Source organism: Panulirus ornatus, chromosome 47, assembly GCF_036320965.1.
Source record: "Panulirus ornatus isolate Po-2019 chromosome 47, ASM3632096v1, whole genome shotgun sequence".
Classification (NCBI taxonomy): domain Eukaryota; kingdom Metazoa; phylum Arthropoda; class Malacostraca; order Decapoda; family Palinuridae; genus Panulirus; species Panulirus ornatus.
The window spans coordinates 18747643-18764431 of record NC_092270.1 but is presented as its reverse complement, the minus strand read 5'-3'; the positions used below and the strand labels follow the sequence as shown (position 1 = coordinate 18764431).

At 39.2% G+C, this 16789-nt stretch overlaps 1 protein-coding gene across 10 annotated transcripts in view; it reads left to right on the top strand.

Moving 5' to 3' along the window:
* rhea (Talin_middle and talin-RS domain-containing protein rhea) overlaps positions 1-16789 on the top strand; it is a 639718-nt gene that overhangs the window by 604306 nt on the left and 18623 nt on the right. For 7 of the 10 annotated variants that reach the window (XM_071689881.1, XM_071689879.1, XM_071689877.1 and 4 more), the window contains 2 exons: positions 98-139; positions 11393-11520. In XM_071689881.1, coding sequence (XP_071545982.1) covers positions 98-139; positions 11393-11520 — 170 coding nt within the window. The remainder of the gene's footprint in view (positions 1-97; positions 140-11392; positions 11521-16789) is intronic. The other 3 variants (XM_071689886.1, XM_071689884.1, XM_071689885.1) reach the window with 1 other exon arrangement.

The following is a 16789-nucleotide window of genomic DNA, read 5'->3' as shown; positions in this document are numbered from 1 at the left end:
TTTGCTTATTACTTGGAGCAAATACAAGACATGTCCTTGCTGTGTTTCCCATCTTTTTACCATCCCACAAACACATCTGACTGTATCCCCTCTACAGCCCACTTCAAATGGCACGAGGCCGGTGTGAGTCCACCCAGTGGTGAGTGAAGCACATTTGTAGCCATGACATTTTACCATTTGTAGATTGGCATTTGCATGTTATTTGCCCATATCTCTGTCAATTATCTTCCCATACAAAAATTTTCGTGAACCAAGTTCGGGTGATAAACTAATTTTTCAATTAGAAATGCATACTTTTGTCTATATCATTATTTGATCATGCTGTTTATATGTAATATTCAATGAAGAGACTTTGTTACTGAAATGATGCATTATCACAGGGTCTTGGTTTTACATGAAGCTTGCCGTTGTTGAAATCTTCAGAATGATGACTGTCATTATTATTGCCTGAGTAATTCTGTTTTTCATGTCTGACATTTCTTTCCAGCTCTTGCATCATAGGTGATAAGCACCTGTCAACAATGTATAAAACTTCATCTCTTTCAGCTTGGTAGAGGGTTGAATGCTGGTAAATGCTTACTTGATAAAGTCATCAGTTTTGAACCCAGATATATGCTTCACTAAGGTTCCAAATATTTATTTTTGTAAATAGGGAGCTGAATCTTATTGAATCCTGATACAAGGCTCAATATTGATGATTTCACTCTACCTTACTGTTGGTCCAGGCATGAAAGTTGAAGGCACAAAATGCCTTATATGTACATAATCTCTGGTGTTGATGTATTTCACTTCCTTTGTTGGTGCCGAATACTCATAATACAGTTTTATCTGTGTAAATACATTACAATTAGAGGTATTATTCTTTCTTATCTCTGGCATGACAAGAACTTGATAATGATTCTTTTGAGAATTAATCTCTTCATTTTGTACTTGATGAGTAGAATCTTTCCCTATGCTCATTTGTGCAGGAAGTTCAACATTTATTATGCTTTTGTAGGATAGAACCTTTTGCTCTTGCTTTTGTAGTGTACTGTATATCTAATGTTACATCATTGAGAGTATATGGCCTGAAGTTTAGAATTTATCAGTTAAGTCCTTGAGTGAAAAGTTTGACAAGATTTGGAATTCAAGATATTCTTTCCTTTTCTGTACTAGAGCAAGATGAGTTTTCATCAGTATATCTCACTGCAGTAATTTAAAAAGAAAACTGTGATTTTTCCCTTGCTAGTAAATGAAAAACTTCAATGTGGTTATCATATAGTTTTTCAGTAGGACCCTAAAGATTGGTGGGAATTATTTTTTTCTTAAGGTTGCATCAGGGAAATAGTGGACTCCTTTGGAGTGAGAGGTTTGTAAATAAGACTGTACTCCTTTGCACCCATTGACGATGATACAGTCTTGCTGATGGTGATTTGTCACATCATCCAGTGTAAATATATACATGATGTGTGGTGAAATCTAACTGGAAAACGAACTGAGAAAGGTGATGAGGTTTTTTTACTGCTGCTGGAGTGAATGGGGTGTAGTAGGGATTATTGGGATGTAGAGAGAGGTGTACAAGGCTTGTTTACCTCACTCAATAAATTATATTCCGCAACTTTTGCCATGTCATGAGTAATACAGATGTAATGTAGTGGATCATTACCAAAAAATATGGCGGTAGGGAACTGAGATTCTACTGGAGTGGGATGAGGTAGAGTGATGGTTACTAGTAGATAGCAGGAGGTGTACTAAGTTATTTTATGTCACCTCCCAGGATTATCTGGCTCAGCAACAGATGGTGCCATATTACAGGTACATTTAATGGATAATTATCAAAGAACATGATGGTAAGGTGCTCAAGGTGGATTGGGATGGGGCTGAGTGAGGGTTACAAGGAGGAAGAGAGAGGTGCTCTATGTTTGTCTAAATTACCCCTTAGAGTACCTGATTCAGCAGCTGTTGCCTTATCACAGGTAATGCAGACAAAATTTAATGGATGCTTACCATAAAAAGGTACAGTTTGTTATAACAGCATTGTTGCAAGGGCAGTTGAAACCCGTGTTATAGGGGTGTCATGTTCCTGACCTAAACTTTTCACAATCTTCCTAATCCAACTCTATGGACCACCTGAAACAGCTTACCACCAACAAGGCCCCACCTCAGACAGAAATGATTGGTTCTGGTGCTTCTGTTTCCGAGCCTCTTAACTCCCTCCTTCACCTACTGGAACATCTGTCATTTATTATTTTTCTGGATAACAAGATGCAAGGATTAGTTTTCTTTAGATAAAGATCTCCACGCTTAGTCATAGTCCTCAAGTATTTCATGTATTTGCTTCACACACACACACAAACACACACACCGACAGCCAGGGCCCTGATGTTTTGTACCGTATGCATCCCCATCTCCCAGGCCCTGACATGAGATTTAATGAAAACATACTGAAAAAGGTGAAGAGGGCCTGTGCTGCTGCTGATATCTATATGGCATTATAGATTTGAAGAAAGCATGTGACAGGGTTGGTTGACAGAGTTGCTTTGTAGAAAGTGTGATGAATATATGGTGTGGGAGAAGAGTTATTAGAAACAGAGTAAGGCATGTGTGTGAGTAGGTAGAGAGGAGGATGAGCAGTTCCATGTGGTGGGGCTGTGACAGGTGTGTGTGATGTCACCATGGTTGTTCAGTCTGTTTATGGATGGAATGATGAGGGAAGTGATTGTGAGGGTTTTAGGGAGAGGTGATGATTTACAATCTGGCAGGAGTGAGGATCCTTGGAAGGTGAGTCAGTTGTTTGCTGGTGAGAGATTTGAGTGAGAGACTTCAGAGTTTAGTTTCTAAGTTTGAGTGAGTTTGTGAACAGTGAAACTTGAGAGTAAATGTAAGTAATAGCAAGGTTAGGTGTAGCTTTAGAAAGAGACAGGTCAGTTTGGGTGTAAGTTTAACTGGAAAAGACTTGGAGGAAGTGAAGTATTTTAGGTATTTGGGAGTGGACATGGCAGCAAATGGAACCATGGGAGCTTAAGTGAGTCATAGGATGTGAGGTGGGGTAAGGATCTTTGGAGCTTTGAGGAATGTGTGGAAAAAGAGGTTCTGATGGTTTTGTATGGATGTAAGAAGTGGGCTATTAATGAGAAGACACAGAAGAGGGTGAATGATTTCTAAACAAAATTTTTGAGGACGGTATGTGGCGTTAAATAAGAAGTGATAGGATGAGAGAGAGCTGTGATTATAAAAAGGGTATTGTTGAGAGAGTTGAAGAAGAGGATGTGTGGAAATGGTTTTGACTTTTGGAGAGAATGAGTAAAGAGAGGTTGACAAAACAGGATATATGTATCAGAAGGGAGGGAGTGGCGAGGAAAAGGTAGAGATCAACTTGGAAAGATGGAGCAAAAAGTGTTTTGAGTACTTGAGGCCTGAACATTCAGGATATTATAAGGCATACATAGAATAGAGTGAAATGGAGTTATGTGGTATACAGAGAGTGACAAGCTGATGTTAGGATGAACCGGGGCTATAAAGATGCAGGGGGAAACCTTGGAAAGATTTGTCTGGCATGGTTGTAGATAGGGGGCTTTGGTTTCAGTGCATTACACATGACAGCTGGAGGATTGTTATGAACAAATAAGGCCATTTTTTTCATGTTCCTGTCTTACCCCACCTAATGCAGGAAATGGCAAACAAGTATGACAAATATTTTAACATGTATTTCTGTAGCCTGAAATACCATAGGAAGGTTTAGAAAAAGGGAAAAGTGGTTTAATCAGAGATGTCAGAAAGCAAGGGAGCTCATAGATGTGCAAAGGCATAGTTAAAAGCAACACTGCAGCCTGCCAGCTCATGCAAGATGTAAGAGAGTGGGGAATAAGTATAGCAGGATAAGAAGAGAAAAAATTTGATAAAGAATATTGTGGGTAAGCCAGATGAAAAACAAAACTTTTCCATAAATGTATCAGTAGTAGGTTGCCAGTTAAAGAGCAGATAATCTGATTAAGGGATTCAGAGGAAAATAGTTGAGAGTGACTTAAGGATTTGTGAGGAACTGGATTACAAGTTCAGACATGTTTTCAGTTGTGAGATGTGATGGTGAGGAGGCTTTAGGAAATGTTAAAGATTTTAACAAATACAAAACTTATGGTCCTGATGAAAGTTCACCTCATGTGTTGAAGATATGAGTGTTTACATTAGACAGACCTCTGGAAATACTATTCAAGATGTCGCTAGAGAAAGACTAATTGCCAAGAGAGTGGAAAAGGTGAGATATCTTGCCCACCAATAAGAAAGGAGACTGCAAAGAAGTACTGAATTACAGACTATCCTTTTTGACAAATGTGGTCTGTAAGGTACTGGAAAAGTTAATCATAAAGCAAATGGACGACTGTTAAGTAAAAAGTTTTAAATAAAGGTCATGTGCAACAAACCTCAGATTTCTATGAGAGTGAGCACTGTCTAAGACAGCATAATGACATAGTATTGCATGAGAGGATTATTAAGAAGCTGGACTACCTGAAAGGAATATCCTCCAGTGGATAAAGAATTATCTCATTGGAAGGGAACAAAGGATGCATATCAGAGCAGCCCTCTCCATTTGGGTGAAGATCAATAGTGGAAAACCTCAGGGTTCTGTTTTTGGACTGTTACCCTTTTTTTGGTGTATGTGAATTACTTGAGGGTATGGCCCCCCTCGCTGAATATTCTTGAACCTAAGGCAAGAGTTATGAAGGAAATAAAAATCCCTAAAGAGACTCGCAAAGTTGGTTTGATGCATGGCTGATGAAATTCATCCCAAGCAAATGAAGAGTAATGAGGATGGGACAAAGTGAAAGAAGGCCTCAATATAATCATTATGTGGCAGGAAACAAGCTTCAAGATTCTGTATATGAGAAGGACTTGTTAGTCAGCATTGTCCCTAACCCATCACCAGAGCCCTGCATGAGGAAAATAGTAAAGATTAACTGTCTTTTGGCTGATATCAGAATAGCTTTCAAGCATGTGGATAAGGAAATACTTAGCTAACTGTTCATATCATACATAAGGCCAAAACTAGAATGGGCTTCTCAAGTTTAGTCACTGTACTTAAAGAAGCTGACTGTTCATATCATACGTAAGGCCAAAATTAGAATGGGCTTCTCAAGTTTAGTCACTGTACTTAAAGAAGCACAAAGATCTCATAAAGAAAGTCCAGAAGACAGCGAAGATGGTGCCAGAATTAAGATTGCTGAGTTACACTCAAAGGCCAAAGGCTTTCAATTTGTCCACCATGGAAGAGAGAAGAGTGAGGATGATGTGAACACAGCCTTTAAATTTTTAAAACAGATCAGTGATGTGGACAGCAAACAGTTCTTCGAGAGATGTAGGAAGAGAGCAACTACAGGACAGAATGTGAAAATAACAAGAAACTTTTAAAAAGAAGAAAAGAAAGATGTACAGAAGTACTTTGATAGCATAAGAGTGTTGGATGAATGGAATAGAATAACTGGGGATATATTAATGGGGACAGCATATATAGATTTAAGAATTTTTGTGATAGTAGAGAATGATCAAGAGATGGGGCCCCACAAGTGTAAAATTCCCTTGCAATGTAGTACAAATAGGTAATTACACCCACAACATTGTTCATAACATGTCACCAGAGTCTTATCTCAGGAGAATAGTAAAGGAGACAAAATGTCCCATGGCAAATATCTGAATAAGTTTCAAGTATATGGCTTAGGAAATATTTAGCAAGCTGTTCATATCCAACATAAGGCCAAAACTAGAATATGCTTCATAGGATTGGTCATCTCACCTAAATAACACATACAGTTAATAGAGAAGGTCCAGAGATGGGCAACAGAGATGTTACCAAAATTAAGAGAACTAAGGTACAGAGAAAGGCTAAAGGCTTTAGATTTGCCCAGACCTGGCTTTGACTCTCAGGCACACAATGGTAAAGATTTTTAGATTGATTCACATGTGAACATTACATGTTCTAGTATATAGACATTACCAGGCGCCCATGAGTCGGTTTGTAGCGTCATCAGGGTCATGAAGTGGGTGGCCTGTCACTTTATAGGCCCACAGTGAGTGGGTAGTACTCTGGAGCTGTAGATAGCAGTTCCAGAGTGGTAGATTTTGTCCCATCAGTGGTCCAGTGGTATGCAGTCTGCCTGCTGTTCTCAGTAGTTTGGGGTTTGACTCTAAGGTGCACAAAGGTAAAATTGTCTAGGTTGATCTAATGTGAACATTACATGTTCTGGTATATAGACATTGCCGAGATGCCTGTGAATCGACTGGTGGCAACTTCAGGATCAAAGAGTGGGCATCCTATCACCCTACAGGCCCACAGTATGTGGACTGGGCTCTGGAACTGTAGATGGTAGTTCCAAATTAGCAGGTTTTGTCCCATCAGTGGTCCTTAAGTATGCTGTCTGCTAGCTGTTCTTGGTAGCCTGGGGTCAACAGCCTGGGATCGTCTTTCAGGTGTGCAGTCGTAAATTTTTTTAGAGTGATTTACATAACAATAATACATGTTCTGATATATAAACATTACTGAGATACCTGTAAGTCAATTTATGGTATCTTCAGGGTCAGAGAGTGGGAGGCCTCTCACCCTACAGGCCCACAGTGAGTGGGCAGGCCTCTGGAGCCATAGGTATCAGTTCTAGATTGGCAGGTTTTCTGCCATCAGTGGACAGTGGTACTCTGTCTGCCTGCTGTTCTCTATAGCCTTGGTTCAACTCTTGGGTGTACAGTGGTAAAATTTCTATTTGGTGATTGGGAATACCTGGTTTAAAAAGAGGGATATACATAAGTATACGTATTTGAGTAGGAGAGATGGTCAAAGGGCATTATTGGATTACATGTTAATTGATAGGCATATAAAAGAGAGACTTTTGAATGTAAATGTGCTGAGAGGGAGGCTGCTGGAGGGATGTCTGATCACTATCATGTAGAGGTGAAGATGAAGATTTTTAGAGGTTTTCAAAAAAAGAAGAGAAAATGTTGGGGAGAGGAGAGTGGTGAGAGTAAGTGAGCTTGGAAAGACTTATTTGTGGAATTACTTGAGAGATTGAGTGTATATTGGCAAAAGGTGAGAGAAAATGACCTGAGGGGAGTGGGTGAGGAATGGGATGTATTTAGGGAAGTAGTGATGGCTTGCACAAAAGATGCATGTGGCATGAAAAAAGGTGGGAGGTGACCAGATCAAAAAGGGTAGTGAGTGGTGGGATGAAGAAGTAAAGTTGTTAGTGAAAGAGAAAAGAGAGTTGTTTGGACGATACTTGTAAGGAAGGAGTGCATATGAATGGGAGATGAATCAAAGAAAGTGGTAGGAGGTCAAGAGAAAGGTGCAAGGGTTGAAAAAGGGCAAATGAGAGTTGGAATGAGAGAGTATCATTAAACTTTAGGAAGAATAAGAGATGTTTTGGAAGGAGGTAAATAACATGCATATGACAAGAGAATGAATGGGAACATTGGTGAAGGGGGCAAATGGGGAGGTAGTAACAGGTAGTGATGAAGTGAGAAGGAGGTGGAGTGAGTATTTTGAAGGCTTGATGAATGTGTTTGATGATAGAGTGGTAGATGTCGGATGTTTGGGTCAGGGTGGTGTGCGAAGTGAGAGGGTTAGGGAGAATGGTTTGGTTAAGAGAGAAGAGGTAGCGAAAGATTTGCGGAAGATGAAACCCAGCAGGTTTGGATGTCATTGCAGTAGGATTTATTAAAAAAAGAGGATGACTGTTTTGTTGATTGGTTGGCAAGAATATTCAATGTATGTATGGATCATGATGAAGTGCCTAAGGATTGGTGGGATGCATGCATAGTGCCATTGTACAAAGGCAAAGGGAATGGAGGTGAGTGTTCAAACTACAGAGGCATAAGTTTGTTGAGTATTCCTGGGAAATTATATGGGAGGGTATTGATTGAGAGGGTGAAGGCATGTACAGAGCATCAGATTGGGGAAGAGCAGTGTGGTTTCAGAAGTGGTAGAGGATGTGTGGATCAGATGTTTGCTTTGAAGAATGTGTGTGAGAAATACTTAGAAAAGTAGATGGATTTTGTATGTAGTATTTATGGATTTGGAGAAGGCATATGGTAGGGTTGATAGAGATATTTTGTGAAAGGTCTTAATAGTATATAATATATTTATACACATGTATACATATTATTTTTTTTATGTTAGCTGAGATGGCACAGGCAGCTGAGACCCTGATCAAGGCCGTCCCGTTAATGCTATGTATATATATATTTACTTATTTATATTTTTTATACTTGATTGCTGTTTTCCACCTCAGTGAGATAGTGCTAGGAAACAAATGAAGAATGACCTGTCCACACACACACACACTGATGATACAGCACTAGTGGCTGATTCGGATGAGCAACTGCAGATGTTGGTGACTGAGTTTGGTGAAGTGCGTGAAAGAAGAAAGCTGAGAGTAAATGTGAATGAGAGTAAGGTTATTAGGTTCAGTATGGTTGAGAGACAATTCATTTGGGAGGTAAGTTTGAGTGTAGAAAAACTGGAGGAAGTGAAGTGTTTTAGATATCTGGGAGTGGATTTAGCAGCAGATGGAACCATGGAAGAGGAAGCGAGTGACAGGGTGGGGGAGGGGGAGAAGGTTCTGGGAGCGTTGAAGAATGTGTGGAAGGTGAGAACATTATCTTGGAGAGCAGAAATGGGTATGTTTGAAGGAATAGTGGTTCCAACAATGTTATGTGGTGGCGAGACGTGGGCTATAGATAGTGTTGTGTGGAGGAGGGTGGATGTTTTGAAAATGAGATGTTTGAGGACAATATGTGGTGTGAGGTGGTTTGATCAAGTAAGTAATGAAAGGGTAAGAGAGATGTGTGGTAATAAAAAGAGTGTGGTTGAGAGAGCAGAAGAGGGTGTATTGAAATGGTTTGGTCACATGGAGAGAATGAATGAGTAAAAACTGATGAAGAGGATATATGTGTCAGAGGTGGAGGGAACGAGAAGTGGGAAACCAGATTGGAGGTGGAAGGATGGAGTGAAAAAGCTTTTGAGCGATTGGAGTCATACAGGAGGGTCAAAGGCATGCAAGGAATAGAGTGAATTGAAACGATGTGGTATACTGGGGTCGAGGTGCTGTCAGTGGATTGAACCAGGGTATGTGAAGCATCTGGGATAAGCCATTGAAAGTTTTGTGGGGCCTAGATGTGGAAAGGGATCTGTGGTTTTCGTGCATTACACATGACAGCTAGAGGCTGAGTGTGAACGAATGTGGCCTTTGTTGTCCTTTCTTAGCGCTACCTCGCGAGCGCGTGGGGGAGGGGGTGCCATTTCATGTGTAGCGGGGTGGCAACGGGAATGGATGAAGATAGCAAGTATGAATATGTACATGTGTATATATGTATATGTATGTATACATTGAAATTTTTAGATATATATATGTGTGTGTGGGCTTGTATGTATATATATATATATATTTATTTATTGTTTATCATACATAATTGCAGTTTCCTACATCAGTGAGATAGCGCCAGGAAACAGATGGAGAATGGCCCATCCACTCATATACACATATATATATATATATACATAACAGCCCATATACGCACATATATGTACATATGAATATCTTCGTATACATACATATACATACACATACGCAGACATATTCATATTTACACATGTACATATTCATACTTGCTTGCCTTCATCCATTCCTGGCATCACCCTGCCCCACAGGAAACAGCATCGTCATCCCTTGTGTCAACGAGGTAGCACCAGGAAAAAAGACAGAAAAGACCACTTGCGTTCACGCTCATTCTATAGCTGTCATGTGTAATGCACCGAAACCACAGTTCCCTATCCACATCCAGGCCCCACTAACCTTTCCATGGTTTACCCTGATGCTTCACGTGCCCTGATTCAGTCCATTGGCAGCACGTTGGCCCCGGTATACCACATCGTTCCATTTCACTGTATTCCTTGCATGCCTTTCATCCTCTTTTATGTTCAGGCCCCAATCATTCAAAATCTTTTTCACTCCATCCCTCCACCTCCAGTTTGGTCTCCCATTTCTCCTTGCTCCTTCAAACTCTGACACTTATATCCTCTTTGTCAGCCTTTCCTCACTCCTTCTCTCCATATGTCCAAATTATCACCCTCTTCTGCTCTCTCAACCACACTCTTTGTGTTTCCTCACATCTCTTTTACCCTTTCATTGCTCAATCGATCAAACCACCTCACACCATACATTGTCCTCAAACATATTTTCAACACATCCACCCTCCATATAATATTGTTGGAACTTCTGTTCCTTCAAACATAACCATTTTTGCTCTCCCAGATAACATTCTCTCCTTCCATACATTCTTCATCGCTCCCAGAACTGTCATCTCCTTCCCCAACCTATGATTCATTTCCACTTCCCTGGTTTCATTCACTGATAAGTCCACTTCCAGATATCTAAAACACTTCACTTCTTCCAATTTTTCTTTATTCAAACACATCCCAACTAACTTGTCACTAAACCCTGCTGAACCTAATAACCTAGCTCTTATTCACATTTACTCTCAACTTTCTCCTTCCTCACACTTCCAAACTCAGTCATGAGAAAATGAAACATGATAAGTTCCCAAGTACACTTTCGTGTAATGATCACATTGTCAGGAGAGATACAAGAATGAGATAAGAAGACGTAGAACAGTCAGTTGATATATAAGGAAAATGAATTAATGGGTGATGCAAACTCAGTTGATGCTGCAGCATGCAAGCTAATGGGACTTTATTCATGTCGAACAGAGGCAAAAGTATTCCTTTGAAGAGCAATAGATTTTTTTAATCTACATGAGGTTTTGTATGCTCATTTCACCTTGCCTTTTCAATTTCAGTTCATTAACAATAGCAAAGAAAAAGTGTATAATGAAGCTAAATGTCTCTTGAGAGTGTTGGTGAAAAAAAATGTCTTTAACCAATTCTTATCTCATTCTTGTATCTCCCATGATGATGTGATCATTACATGAAAGTGCACTTGGGCATTTATCATGTTTCACTTTCCTCATGATTATCAGCATATGCTGGATCATGCACACCAGATGCTCCCTTGCTAAGGCAGGAAATGGCAAACAGGTATGAAAGAAAGAATATATTTTTCATATCTGTTCATCACTCATTTTTATAGTGGTCTTAGTGAAGAAAATCTCCTATGACTGTAACAAACATTGATAACAAAAATTGAAATGATCAGGGATCTGCACGAATGTTTTCAACTTATTTTCACCCTGTTAGTTATTTTCACTTCTTTCTGCTCTGTGTTTAGTATATATGTATTTTGAATTGATAAAACCCTGAAATATAGAAATGGATTCCAAGTTTCACTGTAATATTCTCAGTTGATTTTAAAATCTGATAATGTGTAAGTATGAAATCTTAACTGCAGTGTACTTTTTGTTTTACATATCTTAGGTCATGATTGGGAAGACCCTGATGACCCAACAGTTATTGCTGAGAATGAATTGATGGGTGCTGCAAACTCAATAGATGCTGCAGCACGCAAGCTAATGGCACTTCGTCCACGTCGAACAGAGACAAAGGTAATCCTTTTAAGAGTGATTTGTTTTATGAGCTATATCTGATTTTGTATGCTCCTTTCACCTTGCCTATCCAATTTCAGTTCATCAACAATGGTGAAGAAAAAGTGTATCATGAAGCCAAATGTCCCTTAAGAGTGTTTATGAAAAAAATCTTCAAGCTATTCTTTAACTGGGTCTGTGTTGATGATCTTGGGTAATTTTCTTACTTCCCTTCCATTCTTCTGTACTGTCTTACTAAAGAAACCCATGTATTTATGATTTTGCCCTTTTTTTTCTTTATAAATCTTGTGACATTACAATCACCAAGCGATACACTTATATGCTGCATTTCATTGCCTTGTCACCAGAAGTTTTCATACACTTTCTAATTATGACACTTGTGGTGGAAAGATAGTTGTTTCGTGGTTGTCAGCTCATTTCGGTGTGTATATGTTTTGTTTTGAGTAGTTTTGGGACTTCAAGGATGTGTGAGTATAGGTTTTGTGAAGTATAAGGCAGAGGTCTTTTTTTATTCCTGTTTCGCATTGGTGGGTCATTATGGATTACTGTTGCGAAGAACCAGGTGCTGAGCATGTTGAGATGAGTTGGTGTTGGAAGTATTTTGTTGCATTTTACAGAAGTTGAGTGTTTATGGTTGCTAGGCAGCCATTGATTGTTCTAAGCATGTTGTTTAGTGTGGTTTGCAGTCTTGTTATATTTGCATTTGATAGGCTGGTGACCAGGAAAGTGAAGTGTAGTTTAAGAAGGAGCAGGTGAAATGCTTGTAAAGGATATCAAGTAATTGTTTTTCTTGTCCAGATGTGGAACCAGTAAGTGTTCTGAGGGTATTTAGTTTGTCTATGGACTTGTGGTCATGTTTGTTGTATGGGGAGTGAAGTGCATGTGCATATCATATTTGATGCTGAGTATGATTAGAGTTTAGTTGAGTGCAATTTCATAACACATTGACCCCTTTCATATTGGATTTTCTGGTCTTTTATGTGGACTGAGGACTACAATATTGCATTTCATTCTGAGAGAATACATTTTTAATCAAAGAAAGAAAAAATAGGAAGAGAGAGAAAGTATCTTCTTAGAAAATAATAAAACATTAATAAAGATTGAAATGGTCAAGAATCTGCACGAATGTTTTCAACATATTTTCACCCTGTTAGTGCAGGTTGCATTCATGTCTGTCAAAGGTGAAGGGAGTGATGGTCAGTTCCTTTAGTGATGCAGACATTCTGTTTTAGGTTAGCCGGTGATCTAGTTGAGTGATGTAATGTTGCAAGTTTGTTGTTACTTGGATAGTGTTTGGATGCTGTTATGTGATTGCGAGTTTATCTTTGTGTGAGAGAAATTTCTTGCTATGTTCAAAGAGTCTTGTTGGAAGAGATTATAGAGAGTTGGAAAAAGTATGCATCTCAGGGCTCTCTGTTGTAAATTTCAAGGGTTATCTAGGTGAAGCCCTTGTGATTGACTCAGGTTTGGTGTCCAGCTATGAAGCTGGCTGACCATTTTTTGGCCCTTGTAATAGATGATTGTATGAAGGATTTTTTTGCCTAGAATTATGTCAACAACAGTGTTAAAGTTCCATGTATACTCATTTGCATACTTCCTGTCCCAGGAGTCCTTTCTATCTCTGTAAGGCTCCTTCAGCACACATCCTCTATTTGGGACAATTTGTTGTAAAGGGTTGTGATGCGTGTGTTCTATGTACAGAGAGTGGAGGACAGTTGAGTCGTAAGTGCTCAATGTCTTTATTGTGATAGTTGCATTATGGGCATGAAGGGCCTTGGGTTATGTTCAAACTGTTATGTGTAGCATTGTAAAGATGTAACTTGCATTTGTCTTGGGAGTGCAGTTTCTGATTATGTATGGTGTGTTGGGGTTAAAGAATAAGTTGGGAGATCTGTTGCTCATTGTTTATTGGGTTATTTTGGTGTTTATATGTTTTTTCTCATTGTTTTATTTGTTAAGGGTTGAGGGAATCTGCATTTACAGGTTACCAAAGTATAGAGGCAGGGGTAAACTTTTTAGGGGGTTTGTGTTTAGTCGTAGAGTGGTTAGATGGGAGGGGTCTAGTAGTCAAGTTTCTAATGAGTGCCACCCATGCTGAGGCAGGCCTGTATTAGGAGGATCTATGTGTCATTGTGTAGGTGTTGAGTGTTTGTGGTGGTTACCAAGCCAGTGATTGTTTTGAGTGCACTGTTTTCTGTGGTTTGCAGCTTTTTGATATTTGCTTTTGAGAGGGTGAAAGACCAGGCTTGTGAGGTATAATTCAAAGTGCTAGTGTTAGTGTTCTGAGGATATTTAGTTTGTGTGTTGCTGTGATGTTAATGTTATTGATGTGAGAAGTGAATCTTGTGTGACATGTATGATGCGTAGAATGGTTGGTGTTTTGCTCAGTAGGAGAGAGTGTCCATTCAAGGTGACTGAAGCATGTGAGCTATATTCATGTCTATGTGGGGTTAAAATAGCATTTGAAGACTTATGTGGAGATGCAGACATTCTTGTTTGGGTGAGCCAATTTTCCATTTGTGTAATATCGTACTGTATGTTTGGTGTTACTTGTATCGTGGTGTTAGGGTGTGATTTGATTACAAGGTAATTCATATGAAAGACCCTTCATGGTGAGATTTGCCTGAGGTAATGGCAGGTTGTGTTGGAAGAGATTGAAGAGAGTTGGAGAAAGAACTGCTGCTTGGGGAACTCCATTTTAGGGTTTAAGTGTTTTGAAGGTGAAGCCATTGTGAATGACTCTGCCATGGTGGCTGGCTGCAAAATTGGCCAGCCTCTCCCTGCCATTGATGTGGAGGATGATGTCATGTATTGTTTGAATAAGGATGTATTAGAGATGGGATAGTGTTGAATGCTTTACTGATGTCATGTATTGTTTGAATATGGATGTGTTAGAGATGGGATAGTGTTGAATGCTTTGCTGCATCAGTTGCCTGTTGCCATTGGTACTGTGCAGGAGGGGTTGTGGTTAATTGAATCCTTCTAGGATATATGTGTATGTGTGAACTCATCATCTGGTGTGGTGGTAGAGTATTTGGGCCTGAAGCCATGCTTTGTGGGTGATTCTGTTGTGGTTCAGTTTTTCACAGTTTCGATACATAGGAAAGAAGTGATATATGGCAATAGGAGGAGGGGGAATTGGAAGGGGGGGGGGAGGTTTAGTATTATAATGGCAAGTCTCCAGATATTAGGGATGTTGTTGTGTAACCAGTCATAGTTGAAGATATACCTTCCCCCATACTAAGACCCTTATATTTACCTCCCTTACTCCTGCATTCACAAATACGGTGTCATTACATACCTCGATGCAGACCAACTTTACTCTTCCTTCCTACTTGCACGTCTTACTCTCTTGGTAAAAATTTGTTACTACGTTTAGGAACACTGCTTTTCATAGATATTATAGAATAATAATAATATTGATAATATTAACAGTAAGAAGGAGGATGATACAAAACCCTAAACAGCCCACCTTGGAAATTTGTGAGTCCTTAGGACCTGAGTTGATCAGAAAATTTAGAAAATATTTTAGTCTTATTAGTTGATATGAAATATCAAGAACACTAAAAGAAAAAAGAACAACCTGTTAAATTATTTATAGTTATTGCTGTAAAGATATTTAAATTTGGTGTGCTGTCAAGCTCAGCATATAACTTGTTTGATGACTCATGGTGACTCCTACATCTTCGCCTCTTCTATGCCACCACCATTGGATTACTGATACATTAAGAAAATTTCCCATTGGTAATAGATGAACATCCAGCAAATCATTGTAACAATAATTAGTGTTCCCAAAGGCTATTGGTAATTTGCCACACATGGATGTAGGGTAGTGCCAGAGCTGTACTTTTCTCCTTCATACTATATAGGTAAATGAGACACTGGGAATCTTTCTCTATTTTTTTTTTTTCCTCTTTTGTAACATAATGCATCTCTGCTTACCAGTAAAGCATATCTATCATTTTGAATGTGTGGAAATGCATCCCATATAAATACAGCAAGGATCCCCACAGGGTAAGACATTGTGCTTATATGGGTAACTATAACTCTTAGATTTTTTTCCCAGTGATAATAATAGTTGCTTAAAACATTAGGAACCTCTCTATATTAGATTTTTTTCCAGTGCTAATAACAGTTGCTGGAGACATTAGGAACCTCAACATATCAGTAAAGCTTACCTTCAGCTTTGAATAGAGCAGAAAGAGGCAATCCATACAAGTACAGATAGGGTGTCCATACCATGAAATGTACAAGGCTGGGGTCTTTTAGGGAATAATGATAAGGATGGAGTGAAAGAGGCTCTAAGTTATTGGGACTTGAACATGCAGAATGGTTAGAGTTTTACATGGGATAGAGAGAATTGGAACAATATGTATGCAGGGGCTGATGTTCTGTCAGTGGGCTGAACGAGGGTACATGAAGTGAAGTGAAGTCTCTGGGATTTGGCTGTGGATAGTCGCTTTGCTTTTGATATATTTAACATGACAGCTAGAGTGGATGTAATCAAATGAGCCCATTCTTCATTTCTTCCCGGTGAACAATTATAAAAATTATATTGATAATAATAATTATGATACTGATAATATACAGATTATGTTTATCAGACTTTCATGAAAGTGTGAAGTCACCTTTGCTCCAGAGGAGTTCATTATGTTCCTCCTGTTATGCAAGGTGCAGCATCAAAGCTGCAGTAGCTTCATAAAAGGGATCCTAGGAGTGTATTTTAATAATACTCATGATAATGATAATAATAATAATAATAATAATGATAATAATTAGCGAGGTAGCACTATGATAGAGTTGCTAGAGATGCTCTGTGGAAGGTATTAAGAATATATGGTGTCGGAGGCAAGTTGTTAGAAGCAGTGAAAAGTTTTTATCGAGGATGTAAGGCATGTGTACGTGTAGGAAGAGAGGAAAGTGATTGGTTCTCAGTGAATGTAGGTTTGCGGCAGGGGTGTGTGATGTCTCCATGGTTGTTTAATTTGTTTATGGATGGGGTTGTTAGGGAGGTAAATGCAAGAGTTTTGGAAAGAGGGGCAAGTATGAAGTCTGTTGGGGATGAGAGAGCTTGGGAAGTGAGTCAGTTGTTGTTCGCTGATGATACAGCGCTGGTGGCTGATTCATGTGAGAAACTGCAGAAGCTGGTGACTGAGTTTGGTAAAGTGTGTGAAAGAAGAAAGTTAAGAGTAAATGTGAATAAGAGCAAGGTTATTAGGTACTGTAGGGTTGAGGGTCAAGTCAATTGGGAGGTAAGTTTGAATGGAGC